Source organism: Capsicum annuum, chromosome 4, assembly GCF_002878395.1.
Source record: "Capsicum annuum cultivar UCD-10X-F1 chromosome 4, UCD10Xv1.1, whole genome shotgun sequence".
Classification (NCBI taxonomy): Eukaryota; Viridiplantae; Streptophyta; class Magnoliopsida; order Solanales; family Solanaceae; genus Capsicum; species Capsicum annuum.
This window is the reverse complement of record NC_061114.1, coordinates 1,073,514-1,100,504: the sequence shown is the minus strand read 5'-3', so window position 1 is coordinate 1,100,504 and position 26,991 is coordinate 1,073,514. Positions and strand designations below refer to the sequence as shown.

Sequence of the window (26,991 nt, the reverse complement as noted above, 5' to 3'; positions counted from 1 at the left end):
ATTCTTGGCTCACTTTTTACACTACCAACACTCAAGATTGAACTTCTTTTGTCACCCAAGTAGAGCTTGTAATCAAGATAGGGTAGAAAAAGTGAGATTTTGAAGAAAAATGGTTTCTTGACCACAGTTCCCATAGAAGCAAAACAAATCAAGATTAAAGAGAAGCTAAGGATCACGAATGATATTCTACTGTGGAACTTGCTATTCTTATTCCACTCTGGATTATCACTACTCAAATTGAGTTTCGCTGCAATTATAAAAAGTTCAGAAGAACGCAATAAATAGCTCAAGAATTCAAAAATATAACAAAATAACTGAAATTTAAATACATATGTTTTCCTGGAGCGCTGTTTCAGACAAAAGGAGAAGGGCACATTCATCTTACAATCATATTACATGTGTTTGAATTATGATCATCAGACCTATCTAAAGAATTGATTAAATTCCTAAAATTCTCTGCAATAAATATTTTTTCGTACCTTTCAGGTTGTTATATGCGAGTCCAAGCTGTTCAAGCATAGCCAATTTTCCAACCTCTCTTAGTAAAGGTCCTTCAAGCTTGTTATCACTCATATAGAAAGTTTGAAGTGATGAAATGTTGAATATGGTTAATGGAATTGAGCTTGTTAATTTATTTCTTTCCAGGCTCTTTATTTTAAACTTTCTGCCTGCTTCTGTCAATTGGCGCTAAAGGCACAGTCAATCCATTAAACTCACACCTTCCACTTCCATTAAAGCCAATGGCTTTTTCTTGGTCCTGAACTGAGTATTACTATGTAAATTGAATGGAGATTGGATGGGTATCAGGAGTGTCAATTTAGATACCATAAAAATCCCTAACGATTAATTCATATAAAGCATAAATGTTTAAAATTTTACTATTATTTTGGCTCTAATTTTTTCCGCATTTTATTTTCCACCTTTTGAAATCTCTAATATTGTGTTGTTGAATTTATTTTATCATTTACTGACTTTAAGAGGTCTCTTTATTTAAAAATAAATTAAAAAAATAAATTGAGGAAATAAGCGACCTCATGAGGTCTGTTATTTTCGACCTAATTTTGAGGTCTCTTTTTTTAGCTTTTTTAGTAGCAATTTAATTTATTTATTTTTGAAATTCAAATTTAAGTTACTAGTTTTATCCATATATTAGTTAATAATGATATCTAATTATTACCGTTAATTAAGGAACAGTGATATAATTACTGATTTCAATTACCTAATTTTAGGAATAACAGTTTCATTGTACATTCCACCAAGTATATTTGCCAAAATACGGAAGAGAGAAAATAAGAGGCGATTTATGTTGTTTGTACTTAATACACAAATTCTGAAAATTGAGATTTGGATAAAATCAAATTTATCCATTCGCTGAGTGCCGTTTGATAAAGAATTTTTTTTAATACGATGCAAAATTTTGGATTGGGATATTATATGTAACACTTTATAAGATTAGATCATGTAGAACTAGCTAAATATGTGTGATTTGATCTTAATGATGAATTCGTAAAGTATGATGAATTTCTTGCTAACCTTTCTTAAAAAAAATATAAATTCTGAACTCGTCTCTACTTATAATTTATGAGTACCAAAGTTGCAATGTTGAGGTGACAACCATAACCAGACCTTTATGATGGGCTAACAGAAGATATTGAAGTGAGGTTTGGGCCTACATATTGGCCCAATTTGAAAAAACCCTCTCATGTGCATTTCTATCGGGCCGGGTGAACAAATATGCGTGGGGAAGCGTGAGTTGCATTCAATATTTCTTTGGCCTATCATATTTTTCCTCTCAAGAGATTGGGAAGAATACCAACGGCGAAAGCACTCTGCCGGGCCAATACTGACATTGAGAGACAAAAACTACAGGACCAAGTGGGATTCGATACCTCAATAGTCCTAGCCGTAAACATAGGTTCTGATTGAATTTCAGAGATCTCGCTCTCTGTCAAAGCGCATTTTGTGAAGTGTTCTTCTGCCCGACTTTATCACAAACAATATATCTATCTTCATAAGACTGCGTACAACACGAGCCTCCCCATACCTTAATTGTGGAATTACACTGGCCTTGGATAGTAATTATTGTCGTTGTCGTCCAAGGGTTTATGTGAAACTAGAAATTTAAAACGCACGTATAAAAAAGATTGGACTTCTGAATTTTCCTGTATTTTAGAGGCGAAATTTATCAAATTTAAATACTGGATTCGCTCCAATAAAGGGTGTGGCCTAATTCACATCCTCTTAAATTAACTGCATTAATTAGAATGACCTAATAATGACTAAGAAAATGAAAGGTAAGAAAAAAACACAACATTAAAACAACAAAACATGTCAAGTTTACATACATAAATTTTTGTTTTCATATTATATGAAAACAATATATTGCCACGAAGCTTCTAATTGACAAAATCCATGAAATGTCTTGTTATTGTTTTGTTTGATATGTGATTTGATTGTTCAACATCTTCATGACACCAAGAGGCAAAAAGTCCTATATCTCAGAATGTTCGAACTTGAGATTTTTTATTAAGAGTGAAATTTAAACGATCCTAGCATACGTCTATTTTTTTTTTCCGATAATTATGGTGTTTGGGTCAACTTTCGCGCACCCGACACCTCCCATCAGCAACAGATATCAGTAACTCTGTTCACTAAAGCTAGAACGAATGAGAAGAATCGCCTAAGTCTTTTTTTTTTATTTCTGTTGAGATTTGAACCAGAGGTCTATCGTTTCCTTTTGGCCAAATACATAGTTGGTCTCATATAATTGCACCACGTTCATTTTGACATATAAATTGACCTTTATTTATTACACAGTTCGACTTTAGTCAATGTGCGCCTATTAAACACAATAGGTCGACATGGGCAAACAAAGTGTCTCCATCTCTTTTAGATACCAAAGTTGGTCCGGCATATAGTAGACATATCTCAAACATAAATTAAATGTCTAATAAGTAACAAACTCAAATGAACTGTCTAAACACAATAGGGCGACATGAGCAAAGAGAGTGTCTCCACTTTTTTTAGATGTGTAAATTGGTCTGATATATAATAGACATACGTTTTAAATGTCTAATAGGTAGCAAACTCAGTTGAAATGTCTAAACACAATAGGTCGACATGAGCAGCAGAGAGTGTCTCTACTTCTTTTGGACGTGTGAATTGATCAGATATATAGTAGACATATCCTAGACATGCTTTTAACTTTCTAATAGATAACAAATTCAGTTGAAAATGTCTAAACACAATAGGTCGACATGTCTAAAGAGAATGCTTTCGCTTCATTTAGATGTGTGAATTGGTCTGATATATAACAGACATATCTTAGACATGCCTTAAATGTCTAAATTGATAACAGACTCACCTGAAATGTTTAAACACAATAGGTCGACATGGGCAAAGAGAGTGTTTCCACCTTTTTTGACACATGAAAGGGTTCCGATATATAATAGACATATTTCAAACATATGTTTAATATCTAATAGGTAACAGACTCAGTTGAAATATCTAAACACAATAGGTCAACTTGAGCAAAAGAGAGTGTCTCCACTTTTTTTATACACATGAATTGGTCCGATATATAATAGACATATTTCAAACATACGTTAAATGTCTAATAGGTAACACACTTAGTTGAAATGTCTAAACACAATAGATCGACATGGGCAAAGAGAGTGTCTCCACTTCTTTTAGACATGTGAATTGATCTGGTATACAGTAGACATATCTTAGACATATGTTAAATGTCAAATAGATAACAAATTCAGTTGATGTCTAAACACAACAGATCGACATGGACAAAGAGAGTGTCTCCTCTTCTTTTAAACTTGAGAATTAGTTCGATATATAGTAAATATATCTCAAACATACATTAAATGTCTAGGTAATAGACTCAGCTGAAATGTCTAAACGCAATAGGCCGACACGAGCAAAGAAAGAGAGCGTCGCCCCTTCTTTTAAACGCATGGATTGGTCAAATATACAGTAGACATATCTTAGACACGCGCTAAATGTTTAATAGGTAACAAACTCAGTTGAAATGTCCAAACTAAAAAGATCTTCAAAAATTTTAGTCCATGTGTGGGTGAGCTTGTCCCTTTCTTGTCTCCTAGATGTTCAAATTTGCTATTCTTCCCAACAAGCTTAGCTTGTCTTTGTCACAAATTTATGTACTTTTTTCAACATTTTTTAAATTTAATTCTCCAATAATTTTTCACCATTTTCCCATTATAAAACAACCATCCACAAACTAATAGATAACTCATATTTTCTTGTACACAAATACAAGGTAAAAAATAATAAACAAATCAAGAAAGTGTTAAGACTTTGGGCTCATTGTTTGAGGTTTTTAATTATTACCAAGATTCTTTTTTTTTTTGTTTTTTGGGGCAAAATGGAGAAAGATTTGAATCTTAAAGCAACTGAACTTAGATTGGGGGTGCCAGGATGTGATCACAAACAAATTGTGTCCAATTCCAAGAATAACAAAAGGGCTTTGCCTAAATATGAAGATGATGAAGCCACAATAAGCCATGTTGCCAAGTAAGTTTGATACACTCTTGTTTCAAGCCTTGAAAACAGCCTCTGGCACAAATGCAAGGTAAGGCTGCGTATAATGCACCCTTGTGGTGAGGTCCTTCTCCGAACCCTGCGCATAGCGAGAGCTTTAGTGCACCGATCTGCCTTTTTAGTTTGACTCGTTACTATATTTAAATGAGTAATGGAGAACTTTGAGACTTGTGTTTTAAACATGTCATAACATATGTCTCGTTAACTAAGGGAAGAATGAAAGTGTTAAGTTAAATTATTACTACAATAAAACAAGAAGTAACCATGAAATACGTCGTTGCACGTGTATTGAATCATCAAAAAATGCATTATTTCTGAAAGATTTGACATTAGTGCGACATGACTTTTGGAGGAACAAGCAACATATGCTAATGGCAATTGGTAAAGTTAAATTAAATTATTTTCAAATATTGAAAACAATTATTCTTTTTTCTAAATAAACTTTTTTTTTTAAATGTTGCCCCATGAAATAAATTAGATGGACCTTTTCCTTTCAAAAATCTTGAATGAGTAGGGGCAAAGCTACGAGAGTTTGGCAGAACTCAATAGTTTCGATCAAAATTTATGTAATTTCTTTAAGAAATTTACTTAATATATAGAGAAAAACATCTAGTACTCCTCTAAATTATGATCAAACTTTCTATTACGCACTTCAACTTCATGAGGTTCTATTACCTTCGAACTAAATTTTAGCATATTTTTAGCTTGCGTGACATCTTTTGTCAACCTTTTTAGCTGAAATGACACTTTTAATGTGGGCTTCGTTTTATATAATAAAGGTGTAACATCAGACAAAAGGGTGATAAAAATATGCTAAAATTGAGTTCAGAAAGGTAAAAGGCTCCCTGTGAAATTGGAGCGTGTTATAACAACTTTGATCAAGCAGATTTTTTCCTTTTAGCGTTTAAAACTCGTTAACTCAAAATTCTGACTCCGCCTCCGAAATTGCAGGACACAAATAGTGCGGTGGCCACCAGTGAGATCATATAGGAAGAGCACATTACAAACTACTACAAAGATATTAGAAGCTCATGAAGATCAATGTGGAATTTATGTGAAAATTAGCATGGATGGAGCACCTTTTCTTAGAACAATTGATCTTAAAATGTTACAATGAGCTTTTTAAAGCAATGGAGAAAATGTTCAAACTTAATGAAGGCTATAAAGGGTCAGAAGGCATTTTATAAGTTAAAAAGGTTGACAAAAGGTACCACGTCAGCTAAAAAAGATGACAAAAATATGCTAAAATTTAATTCAAAAAAGTAATAAAATCCCGTAAAGTTGGAAGGTGTTGTAGCAAAGTTGGTCATAATTTTGGTGCTAATTAAATGCTTTACTCTTAAAAATAATTACACAATCAGGTTATTTATAACGTACTTGTAAATAAATACATATAATTGATTAACATGTTATATACACGTAAGTCGCGTAAAAAAATCTTTATAGTGTCAACCAACCAACCAACCAACCAAGAACAATTGTCGTCAAAAATAAGGGATAAGCATTCAGTACCCCCTCGAACTATGATCAAAGTTGCTACGCCATATTCTAACTTCACAGGGGTTTTATTATTCCCCTAAACTCAATTTTAGCGCATTTATGTGATACTTTTATTACATAAAATGAAGCCTACGTCACCCAAAAAGGGGTTTTATTATTCCCCTAAACTCAATTTTAGCGCATTTATGTGATACTTTTATTACATAAAATGAAGCCTACGTCACCCAAAAAGGTTGACAAAATGTGTCACGTCAACATAAAAGGGTGACAAAAATATGCTAAAATTTAGTTCAGAAAGGTAATAAAAACCCCGTGAAGCTGGAATGTGTTGTAGCAAATTTGAGAATACGCTAAAATTTAGTTCAGGATGGTAATAAAACTCCCATAAAGTTGGAGCGTGTTGTAGCAAATTTGGTACTATATGCTTTACTCTTAAAAATAATTACACAATCAAGTCATTTATAAGGTAATTGTAAATAAATACATATGATTGACTATATTCATACTATAGATAGTTGTTGATCCAATAAGAATGATAATTGTTTAACATGTTATATACGTAAGTTGCATAAAAAATCTTTATAGTGTCGATGTATAGTTGGAGACGTTCCTTGGAAGTAAGTTCTTGAATCTTGAACAACCAAGGGCGTTGAGTATTACGTGCGGGTTCTCGGGCAGTGGCGGAGCCAAGATTTTAATTGAGGGAGTTCATAAGTAAATATATGAACCAGTCGAAGGGGATTCAACCTCTACTATATATGAATAAATAATATATACAACTATGTAAAAATAGTATAATTTTCCGTCAAAGGAGATTCGGATGAACCCCTGAAACACATGTGGCTCCGCCCCTGTTCCGTCAAAGGGGGTTATATACTATCGATGTATATAACTTAATGAATTTTTTTTTTTTTCATGACTATAGCAGAATGTTTATGGTATCATGCAAAAGGTTGAGGATAATTATTGTAATCAATCAAACAAAAAAAAAGATACTTAGTAACTATAATTAGTTCTTTTAAAAATATATATATAATCACAGCGACAACAACATTTTTGATGTATTCCCACATAGTGGGGTCTGGAGAGAGTTGAGTATACACAGACCATACCACTAACTCAGGTGAAGTAGAGAGGTTGTTTCCGATAGACCCCCTCGGCTTAGGATCAACAACAGTATAACAAACACAAAAGATAAGTGCATATAAACTAGTACGGTATGTAAAATAAACGAACAATATAACAAACACAAAAGATAAGTGCATATAAACTAGTACGGTATGTAAAAATAAACTAACATAGCTAACCACAAGATAATACTACAGCCACAACACCACGAACAAGAAACTCCAGACACAAAAGAACGCTCCCCAACTATTACCGACGCACTCCCACTCCCTAACCCTCTACCCTAATCCGCGTCCTCCACACCCTCCTATCAAGGGTCATGTCCTCCGTAAGCTGTAAGTGCTCCATATCATGCTTAATCACAAAATATTTAGAAATCAGTAGTCCAATTAATTCAGATTCACGTCGTGTTTTGAAGGTGCAACACTCCCTATAATATACCAACTATTGATACTTGGTATATTGAACTAAATTAAACTATTTTTAATGTAAAATAATACACAAATTTGGAATTATAATGATTTCTTTATTACTTCATAATTTCTTCAATGATTTTTTTTGGTAAATTAGATATGCCTAATAAAACATATATGGCTTGTTATAATTGAAGTTAGAAAAAACTTGCAAACACACATATGTGGCTTGCTACCCAACTAATTAACATTATGATTTGTTGTAATTTCAAAATATATGAGGTAACAAGAAGTAATTAACTAATTAATTGGCAGATTGTTGCTTTAAAATATCATGAATCACCAAACTTCTTTTTTTTTTTACTTATACGTCACACGAAGATAATTTTATCGTTGCGTCCATGCTCCCGCTCAGATAGACAAACTATGAAAAAGATTTGGAAGAATAGTCCTTTAACTTGACCTCAGTTTCATTTATGCCCTCCAATTTTGTATGTGTACAAGTAGATATTTAAACTCGTATAGAGTTGAACAAATAGATAAATGTGTCTTACGTTGTAATACCGCGTCCCATGTGTATTATACCACGTAGGGCGAGCATATCTACTTATTCATTTCTATATAAGTTTCAGTGCCTTATTTGTGCACATCTCAAGTTGGAGGGCATCGATACAAGCTGACACCAATTTAACAAATGATTTTAAGTCAGGTTCAACAAATGTTTTTAAGTTGAGCGCATACTGTGATTTGTAAGTCGTCAACAACAACAACAACAACAACAACAACATATTCAGTGAAATCCCACAAGTAAAATCTGGTCTGTCCAGAGAAGGCAGAGTGTACGTAGACTTTACCATTACTTCATGATGGTAGAGATGTTGTTTTCGAAAGACCATCGACTCAAGTCGAGGTCTACAAATATTTATAAGTTGGAGTAAAGAGTCTCACTTTAAGGGGTATGGTATTGTCACGATTTGAACCATGGCCTAGTCATGACGGATATTTCAAGCGTACCATGGACCTGAGACCACTTCCTTAGCCAACCCTTAAGAGTATAATAACCATAATAAACAGCGGAAGATAGACAAATCATAACAAGATAGATAGGACAACTCGAATGGAATCTAAGAGTCAAAACAATAACCAATCTCATATTTGTCCACAAAAGCTTCTACAATACCACAATATCAAATTAGGTCGGGACATGCCCCCAACCTTGACCAAAAGAATCCAAAGTAAGATACTAAAGAAACATAATGAAACTAAAGAAATGAAAGGCCTTCCGGAAGATGGAGTCTCACCACTTCAAAGCAGACCAACCGACGAACCGTATCATCTAACATTGCACACGACAAATAGAAAATTCCTAGGATCCTATATCATGAAACGATGCAGCGTCCGGAGACGGTTAGTGGGATGAGCACTAGCATGTCACTCGGGAAAAGGATAAAATAATGCCATGTCCAAATTCAATCAAAACCACGTGTACATGTTCACATACATACATACATATGTATATATATATATATATATATATAAGATGTCGGGATAGGAATCAGGGTTATAAACATGAGGGCTTAAAACCATTAACCTGACTGTGTAGTTCTATCCGTCTTAAGGGCACCCACGGACTATATGGGTTCAAACTCTCCCTGCTGAAAGGGCCCAGTGCGTATAGCCACACGAATCAGGGAAATCCAAGGAAGGGCCAAAGCCACCGAAGCTCCAACCATTTCAATAAGATATATAATGTGTGAACTATGCACACGGTCATATATATTCCCCTCTCCGACAAACGTGGTTTTTTCAATATCAGTCCCCCCGGGACCTCCACCTTCACGGCGAGCTACACAACCCCTATTAAGTCCAAATTAAAATATTTGCACATAATTTCAATCCGTTAACCCCAGGAGTCATTCGTTACCATTGGTCTCGTCATAGCAATTATATTATGCTTGCAAGCTAACCATTCATTTCATTCCAAAATCAATTATCCAATTTGACTCCCAAATTTCAATTTAAAACCAAACCATGGCCACCAAGGTCTTTCAAAATCGTTTTATGTTCCATTAACCTCTTATGCAATGCAAATTTCCAAGAGTAAGTTAAATTCATGTATATATCCATGTTTCAAAACTTAATTACAAAAGTAGGTTGAGGATAATACCAATTCCAAATCAAAATCTATCCAATTGGGGAAATCTACGACCCCATTCCATCCACCATACCCATGCACCCAATTAGTTTCAAATTTTTTTTATCAAATAAAGCATAAGCAATTCATTTAAACCATGAAATCCAATTCAAGCAATAACCATCCAAAAACCCTCGACCCAATTGCAAATCGAACCTTTAAATCACATGGATAATAATAAAAAACACATGCTTTATAAAAATTAAGTTAGGGATGAGAGATATATCTGGATACCGAAGATATTTGGAGAGGAAATCACAATTTGAACCCTGGATGCTTAATCCCTTGAAACCCTAGCTTGTTTTTGACTTTGATGTTTGAGAGGAGTGACGAGAGGTTTTTGATTTGATAAAAGTCGAAAAAGGACCCTTAGGGTGTTTTGAGGTCGTGGGAATAGTGTTAAGGAGTGAAAAGACCAATTTGTCCTTAATTAAAATGGGCAGGAAAAGGGCTCCCAGTCGCTATGGGTCGGGTAACGACTCATGATGACAGGTCACGAGTCGTTGCCTGAGCAGAAACTTTGGGCAATCACACTGACATGACCATGAGTCGTACATCACGACTTGTTACCAAACTCCACGACTCGTGACGTCCACTCGTGGTCTTGGCAGAAACATTGAGTACCTATATTGCTATGGTCACGAGTCTCACCCTACGACTCGTGACCAGAACTTACGACTCGCAGGGTCTTAGTCGTGATTCAAATAGTAACCGGGGCAACCTCACTTGTTAAGATATGATTGGCACTGTATGACTCGTGACGAGTGATAACAACTCGTCACGTGAGTCGTTGCCTGACAGTGAAGGCAAAATTATCGCTCGTCACGTGAGTCGTTGCCTGACAGTGAAGGCAAAAGTCAAGAAATTTTCAGAGACCAAAAGATTTTCACTAATATAAAGATTAATAAATATTTTCACGATTCAAACTTGTGACCTACAGATCAAGATAAAAAGATAAACTATATACAAGTAGGTCAATATGAAAATATTCCTAACTTAAAAAAAAAAAGAGCCAATGTGACATCAAAGTAAAAAAATAGTAATAGTTAGACTATGACTAGTATACTTTCTCCCTCAATAGGAGTACGCACGCACTCCTTTGTATCAGTTCTACTTCACTCTCATCCCTTCCGACCATTTTTCAAGCAGCACAAGCCTCATTCCTGCAGACCCTTTTGGCTTTACAAGTAAATTCTCTTTCTCTCTCAATCTTGATTGTGTTAAAATTCACTCAAATCTTTGTATACATTCATATAGTGTTAAGCAAGCTCTTGTTTTTTTTTTGGTAACCGTGGTATCTGGTCCAGCTTCCTAGACTAAATATACGAGATATCTGCCACCTCAGATAAGCAACATATATTTTTGGGGTTGGGGGGGTGGGGGGAGTTCTTTCTATCAATCTTGATTTTGCTAATATTTGCACAAATCTTTGTATACTACTGTGGATTACATTCATATAGTGTTTAGCAAGTTCTTGTTTTTTTGGTAACCGTGGTGTCCGGGCCAGCTTTTGCCCACCTTGACTAAATATACGGGATTTTTGCCACCTCCGACCAGCAACAAATACTAGGAACTCTGTCTACCAAGGCTAGAACTATCTGATTCTTGAAGGGGTGGTGGGGTGGGGTCTTTTCTTGTTTGAAATATGAATCTATAGAAAATCAAGCCTATTTCCTTTAGACCCGTTTGGCTCTACAAGTAAATTCTCTTTCTATCAATCTTGATTTTTCTAATATGGGGCTCTTGGTTTAGTATTATGGATTACATTCGGCTATCTGATTCTTTTTTCTATATGGGGGGCCGGGGCTTTTTCTTGTTCTTCTTTTGTTGCTTGCATTAAGCAAGAAGTGTATATAGATGCTTGCCTTAAGCAAAAAAGTGAAACTTAAGCATCTTGAGATGGTGCACTAATCTATGTGATACCTTTGACCAGTGGCGGAGCCAGAATTTTCACTGAGGGGTTCAAAAGTAAATATACGGACTAGTCGAAGAGGGTACAACATCTACTATATATACGTAAAAATATTTTTGACCATGTAAAAATAGTATAATTTTCCGACGAAGGGGGTTCAGATGAACCCCTTGAATTGTATGTAGATCCGCCACTGCCTTTGACTTGGCACAAAGTGTAAGAAAGACTTTTCAACTTTTTGATCTAAACCACTTATCGACTATTTGTGGAGCTATAAATTATTTCATTCAGGGTAAAGGTAAAATTTTGAAGTCAAATTGTTTCCAATTATAGAAAGGTGACAATATTTCTGACGGATTCAAAAGGAAAGTGTGTCACATAAACTTGGGATAGAGGGAGTAATTGACTATGCCTTAGCATATCGTAGGTAACTTGTCTTTGCTTTTATCGTAGGTAACTTGTCTTTGTTTTTACATTATTTTTTGCACTTTCAATATGCACAAGCATGAAATTTCAAGCTAATGTTGTTCTTGTGAATGATTCTGAAAAATCATATTTTTACTTGAACAAATTGTACATTACTAGAAAAAGATTCATTTTTTTTCTAAACAAAGAAAACGAGAAGAGGAAGTTTCATTTGTCCAATGAGTAGTGGAGAAATCAAAATCATGTGGTATTTAGTCATGATTTGCTTGAGTTTCTTGCGACATCAGTCTCAAAACTTGCTGCCTTTAGGTCATCTGAACTTTCATTAAACTACTTCAGACACTTGTTCGTTTGTTTCTTCACGTCTTGTCATGACATTCTGTAAGCATTCAAGACGAGAAAATGAGCCCATCGCTATTAGAGTCCCTTGTCTGCAGTTTCTGATATTTTTTTTGTGATTGGAAACTAAAATTTCCATGAGCACGGTGAATTTTTCTATATTAATTGTTCTTGTTTTTTTTGGCGTGTTTGATTACTAGACGAAGTTTCTCAGTTTTCTCCAAAATGACTAATGTGGGAGCCAGCTCTCCTAAAGAGTTTCCTCTGGGTTTGGATGCGAGTTTTGAGGAAGAATACACTGCTCAATCTAGCTTGCTCCAAGATTTCACTAGTATCCCCACCATTGACAAGGCATGGACTTTCACATCCGACGGTGGTATGATCTCTTTACTTTATTCTCTTTTTGTGGTAGATGAACTATAAAAATCTGACCCGGAGGATAAAAGATGGTGTCGCACTAGTTAAATTGTTGCCTTCCCACTTAACATATTATGCTTTATTCGTTAACTGCTGCTAGTTTGTAACCTTTTCTTACCTTTCAAGGTTCCCAGGGTATGTTCTCGATGACCCAACCGAATCTCCTAGCCAACAAGAAGAGGAGATACATATTACCTTGTCATATTTCAAAAGGAAGTGCAAATGCTGTAAGCTTCCAATGGGCTGCGTTCCCTATTGAGATGTCCAATGTCTCTATGATGGTTCCATCACCTTCAGGTTCAAAGCTTCTTGTAGTTAGAAATCCTGAAAATGATTCTCCGACCAAGTTTGAAATTTGGGGTTCATCTTTGGTGGAAAAGGAGTTTTGCGTTCCGGCTTCTGTCCACGACTCTGTATATGCAGATGGATGGTAAGTTATTACATGAACTAAACATCACTTTACTTCACCCCCCGTTCATAGACTCAATGTGTGTTAATATTTGATGATGCAGGTTTGAGGGAATCTCATGGAACAGTGATGAAACTCTTATTGCTTATGTTGCTGAGGAGCCAGCTCCCTCGAAGCCTACATTTACTACTTTTGGTTATAAGAAAGAGAAATCTACAGATAAGGAATGTGGGAGCTGGAAAGGTCAAGGGGAATGGGAAGAGGAGTGGGGTGAAGCCTATGCTGGAAAAAGACAACCTGCTCTTTTCGTCATCGATGTCAACAGGTCATTTATTATATTTTCTTGTATCAGACTGGTAGAAGATCGAGTTTTGACGTCTTTGGGTAGGAATCCTAAATAGAAATTTGTGCAGTGGAGAAGTACGTCCTGTCGAAGGAATTGGGAAGTCACTGAGTGTCGGACAAGTTGTATGGGCTCCATCTGGTGAAGGCTTGCCACAATATCTGGTTTTTGTCGGGTGGCCATCAGATACTAGAAAGTTGGGTATAAAATATTGCTATAACAGGCCTTGTGCCTTGTATGCCGTTAGAACTCCATTTTCAAAGAAAGAGGTCGATCAATCTGGGTAAGTAACTTGCTAGTCGCCAGAAACGAGAATGATGTGGATTAACTACATTTTCTTTTGTATGAATGTAGTATATAGGATACGTAGGCGCTTAGCTAGTGGAGAATTCTTTTATATTTGATTTATGCTGTTTTTGTAGTCTCAGTTGACTTTTTGTCACTTTCAGAACTAATGCAGCCAACGATGTAGCTCCAATTAAGCTGACACAAAGCATAAGTAGTGCTTTCTTTCCTCGTTTCAGGTTTGTCTTGAATTACTTGTCTTGCCAACTCCTCCCCTTGGTCCCCCGAATAAAAAAATTAAAAAAAAAAAAGGGCAACCCGGTGCACTAAAGCTACCGCTATGCGCGGTGTTTGGGGAAGGGCCCAACCACAAGGATGTATCGTACGCAGCCTTACCCCGAATAAAAAAAAGAGAGAGGAAAAAAAAGGGAGCGGAGATGTGTTGATGAAGAAGCCATTCCCCTAATTCCTTCTTTTAAGATATAACGTTTGAATAACATCAGTTGGTTTGGCGTAAGGAATCTTGCATCTTCTCATGTCATTTAACTGCTCCGGCTAGTTTGTGTGATAAAATGGAACTGACTAGTCTTTTTTCAATAATTTTTGCAGTCCGGATGGAAAATCGCTTATATTTTTGTCTGCTAGAAGTTCAGTAGATTCTTGGGCACATTCTGCTACTGATTCACTTCATAGGATTGATTGGTCATTCAGCGGAAAGCCAACTCCAGATGCTACAATTGTTGATGTGGTACATTCACTTTTTGTGATTCTGAATATTTGCATCAGCGCTTTGAGGCTAGTTATTATTAGCAATTTTAATAGTATTATATACTTTATAATTGATTCCGAGCTTTATCCTACAGTCATCACACCTGCTCATGCTGTAAGTGGCAACTGCAGGTTCCGATTGTGATGTGTCCTGAAGATGGCTGCTTCCCTGGCCTTTACTGCTTTAGTGTTCTTAGTAGACCTTGGCTTTCCGATGGATGTACTATGATTTTATCTTCTATCTGGGGCAGCACACAAGTAATAATTTCAGTAAACGTGCTAAGGTAACCAAATATTTCGCTACTCAATCTGAATGGCATGAATTCTTTTTCTGTACCAATGAGTTAATAATAGTGAAATGCGCCTTGATAAAAAATAATAGTGGAAACGTATCACGGATTAGCCCTGGAGACTCTAGCTTCTCTTGGAATTTGCTTGCACTAGATGGTGACAACATCATAGCGGGTAAGAATCAGTGTTTATATTTTACTTCGTATTGGTTCCTATAATAGTATTCCCATTAATCAAAGAGTCTGGCATTTTTTTCCGGTTAAAGTTTGTAGTAGTCCTGTTGATGTTCCTGCAATCAAGTATGGTTCCCTTGTCCGTAAGGAATCTGCAGAGGCCTCATGGAGTTGGTTCGATGTTTCAAGCCCAATATCTAGATGCTCTGAAAAGGTCAGTCTGTGTTTCGTTGTTTCTTTTGTTTTCCTTTATTATTATTATTATTTCATCTTGTTTGTTCTGTTAGGAAGTGCTTTTCTGAAATTTAACCGTTTCCTACGATGCTCACAGGTTACATCTTTGCTGTCTTCGCGCCAATTTAGTATTATGAAGATTCCTGTCAGGGATATCTCGGAGAACCTTACTAAAGGTAATAACTCATTGTTGTCTTCACTAAACATTTGCTTACTGGTGGACGTGGATATTTTACACACATATTTAGAAGCTCCGGGAAAAGAAGAGATAAAGTACTATGCAGATGACATTTTATTATTCATACCAATTGCACCAAAATCGAAACACAGTATGCATAGTACAACTGCACTATAATGTGTTATGGCCTGCATCAAGTATAACGAATTGAAAGCGGATAGAAGCTTAGAGACCTTGGGCCATGTTGCATGATATCTCCTAAGCTTTTAAAAGACGTATTAACAAAAGCTTTGGGTATTGTAGTTTACGAAGCGACTTGTGATTTAACATCATGGCTCTAGGCTGGATAAACTGAACATTTGTTTATCTGTCAAGCTGTCTGATTACTCATCGACGTGTCTCGTGAATGCTTAGGGGGTTAAGAACCCGATTGAGGTTAAGGGCAGTTTTGTATGTGACCTCTTAAGCTATCCGCAGATCAATAGATGCTTGGATCCTTCTAGATTACTAATATCTGCCATTTATACTTTAATCTTCAATGAGTTCTATTCTTGTTAGGTGCCAGCAAGCCGTATGAGGCTATCTTTGTATCCTCCAAGCGGCAGAGTCACAACGTGTGCGATCCGCTGATTGTAGTCCTTCACGGCGGTCCTCATTCTACTTCATTGTCAAGCTTCTCAAAGTCCTTGGCTTTCCTTTCTTCACTTGGTTATAGCTTGTTGATTGTAAATTATAGGTAATCAACATAACTGACTTTTGAAATGGATGGTGTGAGTTTGTCAAATGCTCGACAAGCCGCTGCATTAGCGGCGCATAAACTATGTTCATCAACCAAGTTTTTTTTTTTGGCTAAGCAGCAGTAATTGCCTTTGATTAAGCAGTCTTTTATCCATCTTCTTCTCACAGAGGCTCCTTGGGTTTCGGCGAGGAAGCAGTACAATCTCTTCCTGGGAAAATTGGATCACAGGTACTCGTTTGCAGTCTTTCCGTTTTCTTTCCCTTGAAAAAGATTTCTTCCTTTCTTTTTTTTTTTTTGTCTTTTTTTTCCGTTTGAATGGTCTTTTCATATAAAATGCAATTCCTCCTTCTTCATAATAATTCTATTAAGCGGAACCTTACAGTGTTCTTCCTGTTATCTGCAGGATGTTAACGATGTGCTTGCTGCTATAGATCATGTCATTGAAAAGGGACTTGCAGATCCATCTAAGATAGCAGTGCTCGGCGGTTCCCATGGTGGATTTTTAACCACTCACTTGATTGGACAGGTCTAGCAGCTTTGTTTAACAAACGTTTGTGGCGTTTCATAAAGGGAAGCTGGACAAGCTTGTCTTTCTTAATGACTGTTACTTGACAGTTCGGCTACTATTTCTGCAGGCACCAGATAAGTTTGCAGCAGCAGTTGCAAGGAACCCCGTCTGCAACCTCGCTTTGATGGTCGGTACATCGGATATACCTGATTGGTGCTATGCAGAGACATTTGGAGATAAGGGAAAATCAAGCTTTACGGAAGCTACTTCAGCTGAACACCTTGACGCCTTTTACAGAAAATCACCTATTCTACACATCTCCAAGGTATGTGCCTCCGTTATCTCTGAATTCGACAGTCTTCCATGTAAGTAATTTGACTTACCGTTAGTTCTCTAGAAAGGCCAACGCTTAAATTGCAGGAAAGACTGAAGTCATACGTCACGTTAGATTTCAAGGATCACGGATCCTGTTACAATCTAACCTCTCTGTAACGGCGTCATCTGTCCAGATATTTCTTAACGACTGTTGCTGTTATGTCAAACATTTAATATAACGGCTGTTATAGAGAGGTGCGACTGTATTAGGAATGCGACTCCAACATTCTCATATTTGCCAATTTTGCAGGTCAGAACTCCTACGCTTTTCTTGTTAGGTGCTAAGGACCTCCGTGTACCAATGTTTACTGGTTTACAAGTGAGATTTCTTATAATCCTTCTTGTTTATTTTATTTATTCGTTGAACTTACATTTCGTTCTTGAATGCAAACGAGATGAGCAAGTTTGCAGTTATGAATATCCATCGTGATTCTATATCAGTTTTCCGAGTTGCACCCTTTTTTGGTCCTACATCATGTTTCATCTTATAATAGCGAATCATCTCTGGACCAAAAATGTTATATCTGCTGATTATCGGCAATATGAATCAGTGAACAACGTAAGTCTATGAGGTAAAGGTGGGTTACTTGTTGCGTATAAACCAGCTATTCGAATATGGTCTAACGGAACCATTACAATACTATTCGTCTTGGCTAAATGACAGTTACCGTTTTAAGTTATGGTTTTATTTCCATACAATGTATATAACTCAAGAATGCTTTTCGCTCTTATTATGTGTAGTATGCACGTGCGTTGAAGGAGAAAGGCGTGGAGGTTAAAGTCGTCATGTTTCCCGAGGACAATCATGCACTTGATAGGTAAAATGGCAAATACACTGATGCTCGGACTCTCCACAATGTTGTTGAACCCATACCAGATGCTCCAAAAATGCACTACTTGGCGCGCATCCTGCAACATTTTTGAAGAGTCCGAGCGACACAGGCGTGTACTTTTGAGTTCCATTCGTCTTTCACTTTAGCGTTGTGTGTACTTACATATACACGTCTTTTTTGCAGACCACAGTCCGACTTTGAAAGCTTTCTAAACATCGGAGTATGGCTTAAGAAGTTCTGCAAATAGGTTCGTGTCTTAACCAAAAGTCAAAAAACCGATTTGAAGACGGGAGATTTGGTTTCGTAGTCCTTTTAGTGACACGGAATAACACGAGACCCGAGATTCATGGGGTCGTTTTCTTCCATTCAAATTGTAAGTGCTCGTGGGAAATCGTTTCCTCTTTAAAGACCTGACTCTTTTGATATCAGCTCTAATAATATTTTTTGAAAAAGAATTTTTTTTATTCCTCTATGATACTATTAGCTCAAGTGCACGGGGCTGCGTACAATACACTCATGGAGTAACTGTTGTAAGTTGCTGTCATGTGACCAGAAGGTCACGGGCTCAAGCCTTGGAAATAGCCTCTGGCAGAAATGCAAGGTAAGGCAGCGTACAATACACCCCTGTGGTGGGCCCCTTCCCTGGACCCTGCGCACGGTGGAAGCATTAGTGCGCCAGGATGTCTGTTATATGATATTAGCTCAAGTAGGGGAAGTTTTTTCAAAGAAGTGGTAGCTATAAGCCGAGTGTTCTATCGGAAACAACCTTCCTACCTCACAAAGGGAATAATGTCTGCGTACATTCTACCCTCTCCAGACTCTACACATGGGACTATATTGATTATCGAGTAGGACGTTTTTTACGATAATTTTTAGACTTTGGAGGGACAGTTACTTTTGTGCTTCTGCCTATTTCGAAATAACCTCATATATGCGGTGTCTGGAGTTTCATATGATTGAAGTTTAGATGAATATGAGCTAGCAATCACACCTTTTTATTAAACAAATGGTGGGACAAAATAATTTTGAAATCAGTTTTAATACACCTCAAACCAAATACGACATAAATTTAATCTCAAATTTTATTTCGGGATTTATTCTTATCCCACCGTATCAAACGAACCCGAGGAATTATTGTAGCAGCAGCATCTAGTTGTAGAGTTCCAAAAAGATAAAAGACGCCGTCTGTGGGGATCGAACCCACGACCACGTGGTTAAAAGCCACGCGCTCTACCACTGAGCTAAGACGGCTTATATTTTCCATTACTTCTATGATCCTATATAGTGTATACATAATAATTAACATGGCTGTTATGTTAATGATTAGTATCGGTGAACGGTGGTAGATGTGATGGTGGTGATTGGTAATAGTGATCGTTGTGATGGAGTGAGTGGTTCTTAGAGGCGTATTTACGCTCAAGCAAGTTATTCGACTGAATTCTCTTTTATCAAAAAATTCTAATGTGCAAATCGGATAACAATTTTTAACATCTTATCCTAAATATAAATATCATCGCAAACATATGATGGAGGATTAAGAATGAAGAAACTCGCGACAAGCACTTCCGCTATGGAGGATTGCGCGTCGAAATCGAATTAATTTCAAGCTCTAAGAATGAAGAAACACGTTGGAAACAATTCCCACTATAACGAGTCGGTTTCAAGCTCTAAGAATGAAGAAACACGAACATGTAAGAAGCGGTTTCCCACTTTTGTACGCACTGGGTAAACCCCTCACTATGTGTAATAGCCTGCAGACTACACAGAGGATGTTAACCGCACTAGGCAAGCAATGTGCAACAGGCTTGACTCAGAAGGCATTGCGGGGAGATCGAACCCGGGTCATCCGTTTGGATAGCCACCTTCCAAACCAACTGAGCCATCCTGAAGGACCTTCCTGCCGGCTATTCTTATGTAACGTGAATTCAAATTAATCGAACCAACCTTCATTTTCCCCCTTTCAAGACTCATCATTGAACTACAATATCCATCATCTCAAATTTCAATTCCTCCCATTGAGAATCCTCACATTCTAATCCACCATTAACAACTTTAACCTCAACCAACAACAACTCCATTGCCACTTTCAATATTTCCACCATTAAAACAACTCTCCCTTTAACCAAACCAATTCCCCAACCCTTCCTTCTATCCACTTTATACCCTCTTTCTTCACCAATTTTCATCACTTTCTCTTCAACCTCCTCAACTCGAGCGCGCGTAGTAAACTTCATCTCTTTCTTGATCATATCGCTCTCGAATAACCCTGACAAATCCAACCCTGATGACATAGATATTATGTCAAAAGCATTTACCGCGACCAAGTTTTTACAATCTCTCTCCGATAAACACTCACCCAAATTTAACTGTCGGTGCTTCAACTCAGACTTCTTGAACCAAGATAGCTTCATTAATTCCTCTATGCTCAATCTAGTACTCGGGTTCGGATCAAGTAGCCTGTTGATTACACTCCTAGCTGATTTCGAAACCCAATCAGGGAACCGGAGTCTACGGAGATGTACTAAACGGAACATGTTGGATATATTACTATCATCAAATGGAAGGTATCCAGAGAGAAATGTATATAAAATTACCCCACAAGACCAAGAATCCGCCTTTTCGCCATTGTATCCTTTTCTGTATGCTACTTCAGGAGCAGTATAAGCAGGTGTACCGCAGGCGGTATGAAGGAGACCGTTTTTCAGCTGTTCAGGCAAGGCAGAGAGCCCAAAATCAGAGACTTTAACGTTGTTGTTCTGGTCGAGGAGTATGTTCTGTGGCTTGATGTCGCGATGAGTAACGCCATTTTGATGGCAATAATGCAGTGCAGAGACTAATTGGTGGAAGTAGAAACGAGAAATGGAGTCAGAGAACTTTCCATGACGGTTTAGTTTGGCTTGGAGATCGCCACCAGTGGCGATCTCCATGACAAGGTAGATTTTCGATTTTGTAGCTAGAACTTCTTTGAGTTTGATGATGTTGGGATGATGGTTAAGACGAACCATAGAAGATATTTCTCGAATGATACAAGTTTCCATAAAGGCATCGACAATAGTTGATTTTTTGTCGATGACTTTGATGGCGATATTTGTATCATCATCTAAACAAAGGCCGTGGTAGACTTTAGCAAAGCTACCACGGCCTAAAAGACGGACAAGTTGGTACTTGCCAAGAATAAAGGTTCCGGTTCTACTACCATCGGTGCTGATTTTCGCGGTGGTGGAGGGTGGTTGGGTGCATTTCGCCTTCATGTTCGCGATGGCAGACGGAGGGGTGGGGTGGGGGCTGTCAAACAAGAAGTGTTTAACTTGGTTTTATAGTAGATCAGTTTTACTTTGCATGAGGAATACTTTTTTCATGCAAAAAAAATAAAAAATCGATATAACTTATGTTATATTCATTATTATCTGTCTTGTTAATTAAGTTATATCGAATCGTCATAATAAGTATGTAGTATATATACATATCTTGGAAATCAAGAAACTTTTTTTTTGTTGAATATAATTTAACAACTTATTTAGTCACAAATCATAAGTTTAATTTTTTTTTTTTTTAAAGAGATAAGCATCCAGTGTACTCTAATTTCACAGCGGTACTATTATCCCTGAATTCAATTTTAGCGTATTTTATCACCCTTTTGTACTAACGTGACACTTTTATTACATAAAATGAAGCCCACATTAAGGATATCATGTCAGCTAAAAAGGTTGACAAAAGATGTTACGTCAACACAATAGGGTGACAAAAATACGCTAAAATTGAGTTCGAAAGATAATAGAACTCCCATGAAATTAGAGTGTGTCGTAGCGAATTTGATCATTGTTCAAGATGTTCTAGATGCTTTACTTTTTTTTTTTTTTTTAAACTTGGATTGTCTCATATATATCTTATTATAGATTTGTTATATATAAAATCTTCTCCACTTTCATAAAGTAAATTAATAATTAATTTATCATCAATTTATACTGTATAGATATTTTTTTATAGATTCTTTAAAATCTGTCACTTCCACTTTTTTTCTTTAAAGAAGTATATCACCAACTTTACATATACTTTAAATTTCTGGTATAAACAATTTGCAATAGGAAGTTGAAGACAGGTAAGAAAAGTATTCATCTTTAGTTCGATATTCACTGACTCGACTAATTTAAAATCCACATATAAGAAATAATGTACTAAAAGAAAAAAGGTGTTCGCAACTATAAAACTTTCATTCTCAATGCACAAAATCGATATCACTTTTTTTTTCTTGATTTTCCACCTGGTGTCCGGTGCCCACAGTGGAGCCTGACTAATTCGGTGCACGCGTTGCAGAACACATTCTGGGGGTAGCGCTTCCAACAGGATTTTCTCCATACCAGGGCTCGAACCTGAGACCTCTGGTTAAGGGTGGAACAGTTCCATTACTACACCACAACCCATGTTGGTACAAAATTGATACCTCATATATTACCAGATTCATTGAGTCCAGTATTTTTATTTTTGGTTTTTCATTTGGTGTCCGATGTCTGTATTGAAGCCCCAACTAATTCGGATCGCGCGTTGCAAGGCCGTTAAGATGACAGCGCTCCCAATAGAGTTTCCTTCATACCCAGGGCCGAACCCTCGACCTCTAATTAAGGGTGGAGCAACTACATCCACTGCACTGCATCGAATTGATTCCTTTAGATATTTATCAAGTATTGAAAAATAGACATGCACCACCTCTTGCATGACTTTATAAGATATTTTGCACTTTAATTAGCACTGTATGATAAGCTTTTTTATTAGTTTCCTTTATGCTAACTTGCTTTTTAGTAATGGTCAAAAATCTTGAGAGAAACAATGTTTTTTTTTTTAACTTTATGTAAGTCACAAGATGCATGCCATTGCATTTTCTATTTTTTAATTAGATTTGAAATAAATTATTTATATATACCAAATAATTTTTTTTAAGATAAATATAGATTATGTTGTGTATATATATTTTAAAAAATGTTTGTGTAATAGATCAGAAACTGTGAATCAATTGTTTTGGATTATTATTGACTCGATAAAAAAGACAATTTAATTAATAAAATTGTCAGATATATATGATATTTTGAAATGTACACGAAAAAAAAAAGATAAAATTCACTCAAACTAAGATATTTTTATTTATTTTTTAACTTGACTCATAAAGGTAAAAATATCTTTTGGTGCCTCTCAAGAGTCACTATTATATGTCACTATATTAAAATGTACTACTAACTATTGTCTTTTGTCTTCATTAAGGTTGTTATAATGGCACCTAATCCAATAAATTTTTTAAATTAAAGAATATATTCTTAACTTGAAAAGAAAATCTAATTATGTCTCTTTATTGGGCCAAATGGCCACTCCCTTCTTTATTAACTTTATATTTACTATCAAGAGTTATTTTAAAATAAATAAGATATTTTCACCCTTAATGAGAGATTTCGAATTTGAATTTTATGAATAAAAAAGTATTTTAATAGAGCTAGAGTATTTTCTTAATTAGTGTCCATTGTGCAATTCATTATTTAAACTTGATGAAAATATAAAATATTCTTAGCATGCACTTATTGAACTTCTAAAATTCTAAGTTCATAATATTGTGAGCACAATTGATTAGAAGTTTAGCCTTATAGATAAAAGTTAAAACAGAGATATGTTGCCCGTAAGATAGATAGATTTTTTTATGATATTTTAAGACAATGAACCTGCACAATTGATCAGAAGTACAGTCTTATAGCTAAAAGTTAGAACTGAGATATGTTGCCCATAAGAGAGATAGACGTTCATGACATTTCAAAACAATGAACCTGCATAATTGATCGGAAGTTCTACCTTATACCCAAACATTAGAAATTATTTAGTGGAAACAAAAATTTAAGATCATGCATTTTTGGGTACGAAAATTCAAGACCAGACACTTTGACGGACTAGATGTTATATATTTGGCGAAAATTATCTACTTTTTCTATCAGGGCCTTCTTTACACGTTGCTAGTCTAGCCCAGTGTCAAGAGTTACACTGGCCCAATGTTTAAGTCCACAAGACATGATGGGCTTAAGTTGGATTATGGTGTAGCCCAACCCAATGAATTTAATTTGGATTTATATATATATTTATATATAAATATATATGGCATACTTATTCCCTTAATTATGAGTTTCATAGCAATAGTTTCATAATTACATAATATAACAAGTTGTATTTTGTATTTTTGCAAACTGTTGCCACAAAAATACAAATAAATATGATTTTTACTGTCCTTATGATCGATATGTATTTTGTATTTTTGCAAACTGTTGCTACAAAAATACAAATACATACAAATAAATATGCTACAAAATGTAATTTGATAAAAGTGTTGCTAATTTTTGTAATTTAATACTTAAGTATGCTACTTTATGTATTTCCATAAATATATTGAAGCTACACGAATGAGTATCTAAAAAAAAAAAAGACGGTTCGGTGCACTAAAAATTTCGTTATGTGTGGAATTCAGTGAAGGGTCGGACCTCAAGGATCTATTGTATGCAACCTTACCCCACATTTTTGCAAGAGGTTGTTTTCGCTGCTTGAACCGATGACCTTCAGGTGACATAGCAACAACTTTATTAGTTACTCCAAGGCCTCCCTTCAACACAAACAAATATCAAAATCTCGAATTTTGACTGTGAAATTATGACATGTTATGTTGAGTCGAGAATCTATCAAAAACAATCTCTATATTTCACAAAGGTAGAAATCAAAATCTACATACACCTAACTACCCTTTCTAATTCTACTCATAAAATTATACTAAATATATTATTACTACTCTTATTTGATTATAACATGTTACTAAATGTTTTGTCAAACTAAATATATGTAATGGTGATAAATAGATAAGAGTTCAAGCTATAAAATAATAAATAAAATAAATACGTGAATTTTCGTGTGGATTTAATTTCTTGTCTACCTCTCCAAACATATAAAAAGTATAATATATATATATATATATATATATCTTATTTGCCATTGGGTGGTCACCTAAGTTCACCAAAATTAAATAACTTTCTAAATGTGTTCATTAGTCCCAACTATAATTATTGTAAACATTGACCTTTTTGCCATGGGCCAATGCTTTTTTTTTTTTTTTAATCTTAATATTTTTAGCCAGTCGATGAGAAAACCTTAAACTTGTCAAGTGATACGATCTTAAATTTAAATTAATATTTTTAGGGCTACAACTTTCTAAATCTAACTAATTTAAATTTGTATCGATCGATTAACCCAACTAAGGGAGGTAAAATATTAATATCGCGAAGTTCTTTATTTGCAGCAACTTTTTTTTTTTATTATTACAACAACAATAACATGACCAGTACTACCTTGACTTTTGAGTAAAGAAGTTGTTTTCAATAGATCCTCGATTCAGGGGAAGTAATTAAAGAAAATGCTAGCAATAAAATAGCAAGATAAAAAAAAGGGCAGCTCGGTGCACTAAAGCTACTGCTATGCGCGGTGTTCGGGGAAGGGCCCCACCACAAGGGTGTATCGTACGCAGTCTTACCTTGCATTTCTGCTAGAGGCTATTTCCAAGGCTTGAACTCGTGACCTCCTGATCACATAACAGCAACTTTACCAGGTACTTCAAGACTCCCCTTCAACTACAAAATGAAAATAGCAAGATAAATAAAGCAAATAAAGTAGTAAGAAATGAAAAATAAAATACTACGAGAATACTAAATAATACGAGAACACGCGGCTATCTACTATCCTTCTACCATAATCCTCAACCTTCATACCTGAAGATAGGTCATGACCTGTCTAATCACATTTCTTCGGTCCTTTTTCGTCTATTGCTAGTATTATGCAATTTTCACATATCTTTTGGCTATTTTGCTAATGTTTTATTTGAGGCGGATATTATTAGCTCGAAAATAAATAGTAGGAAAAAGAACTCGTTTTGAACAACTTTCATAATCTCTTTCGCTCTCGGATCTAATTCTCTGCTTAAGGACTCGATCTCTCTCTTTCGAAGCTCATGCAAAGCGGCAACTATCTGAAGGCCTCGCACCGATGCTAGTTGAACCTTCTTCGGTCTCTTTCAGCGGTCTCATCATCCTTGTAATTAGAAAAGGAACAAGATACTCTCTTTTATGGGAGGGGTTCTTCTAAAATCTGATATAGTCAATTTCTCACACCTTCTCGCTAGTGTATTCGTACATCTCCTATTTACATGTTCAGACCATCTTCGCTTCACTTTCTTTATTTTGTTCGTTACATAGATCACTTTAGAAAGGACGAAGAAATTTCAACCAGACTTACCACATTCATTGTTGTGTGATATATGGAAATAGTAGCGGAGCCACCTTTGGACCGAACCCTTTCGATGAAAAATTATACTAAGGTTAAAATTATTTTTTAGTATCCCTAGTAGACGTTGAACCCCCTTCGGCTAATTCGTATGTTCACTTCTGAACCCCTTAATGAAAATTCTGACTCCACCAAGATATGGAAAGACATGTTTCAATATTGGATTGGCAGTTGGGTGGACTGTTGGGGAGCTACAAATAGAAACATTTAAAACAAGAAATCATGCACACTTTCTTTGTTAGTTCATCAGCCAACTTTTTGCCTCCTACTTTAAAACCAAAAATATTAATAAATATAAATAAATTTTTTAAAAAAATGTTTTTGACTTATCGTATATTAAATGTGTGGTTGACAAATACTGAAATCTTTGAAGTTTGCTAGTCAAATGCTTCTGACAATATTTTCATGTATGTATTTTCTAACTAAAGTTGGGTTTCTTTAATTCTTGTATGGGCATTCCTTAAATAATAAGGCATGGTTTTTCTGTACGATATATTTACCTTTTTTTTTTTAAATGAATTTTCTTGGTATTTATTATGAGAAAAAAGTTCGAAATATATCTAAACTTTGACGAAATTTACTGTAACATGCCTCAACTTTTCGGGGTA

General features: G+C 35.7%; 2 protein-coding genes, 1 non-coding gene and 1 pseudogene across 3 annotated transcripts; 2 read left to right on the top strand and 2 right to left on the bottom strand.

The window, feature by feature from the left end:
* Positions 1-3,923: 3,923 nt before the first annotated feature.
* LOC107869365 lies at positions 3,924-5,756 on the top strand (annotated as a pseudogene).
* Positions 5,757-10,792: 5,036 nt separating this feature from the next.
* On the top strand, positions 10,793-18,498 carry LOC107868464 (acylamino-acid-releasing enzyme). Its single transcript, XM_016715163.2, has 18 exons — positions 10,793-10,991; positions 12,682-12,857; positions 13,025-13,328; positions 13,411-13,632; positions 13,721-13,933; positions 14,100-14,174; positions 14,545-14,683; positions 14,836-14,987; positions 15,086-15,168; positions 15,260-15,381; positions 15,499-15,577; positions 16,138-16,315; positions 16,486-16,546; positions 16,722-16,844; positions 16,954-17,151; positions 17,452-17,520; positions 17,943-18,019; positions 18,218-18,498. Exons 1-18 carry the CDS (start codon positions 10,858-10,860, stop codon positions 18,279-18,281), a joined length of 2,469 nt encoding a protein of 822 aa, XP_016570649.2. The 5' UTR covers positions 10,793-10,857; the 3' UTR covers positions 18,282-18,498.
* A 715-nt stretch (positions 18,499-19,213) lies between these two features.
* On the bottom strand, positions 19,214-19,285 carry TRNAK-UUU. Its single transcript has one exon. It is a non-coding gene; the product is annotated as a tRNA-Lys (tRNA).
* Positions 19,286-19,509: 224 nt separating this feature from the next.
* Positions 19,510-21,424, bottom strand: LOC107869907 (CBL-interacting serine/threonine-protein kinase 7). The gene has a single exon (XM_016716305.2). It carries the CDS (start codon positions 21,283-21,285, stop codon positions 20,005-20,007), a length of 1,281 nt encoding a protein of 426 aa, XP_016571791.1. The 5' UTR covers positions 21,286-21,424; the 3' UTR covers positions 19,510-20,004.
* Positions 21,425-26,991: the final 5,567 nt, after the last annotated feature.

Excerpts from the sequence above, each read along its gene's own strand:
- LOC107868464 (XM_016715163.2), top strand. The coding sequence starts at position 10,858 with ATGACTAGTATACTTTCTCCCTCAATAGGAGTACGCACGCACTCCTTT. Across the intron at positions 10,992-12,681 it reads AGACCCTTTTGGCTTTACAA|ACGAAGTTTCTCAGTTTTCT; the intron begins GTAAATTCTCTT and ends TTTGATTACTAG. Across the intron at positions 14,684-14,835 it reads ATGCTACAATTGTTGATGTG|GTTCCGATTGTGATGTGTCC; the intron begins GTACATTCACTT and ends TGGCAACTGCAG.
- LOC107869907 (XM_016716305.2), bottom strand. The coding sequence starts at position 21,285 with ATGAAGGCGAAATGCACCCAACCACCCTCCACCACCGCGAAAATCAGC.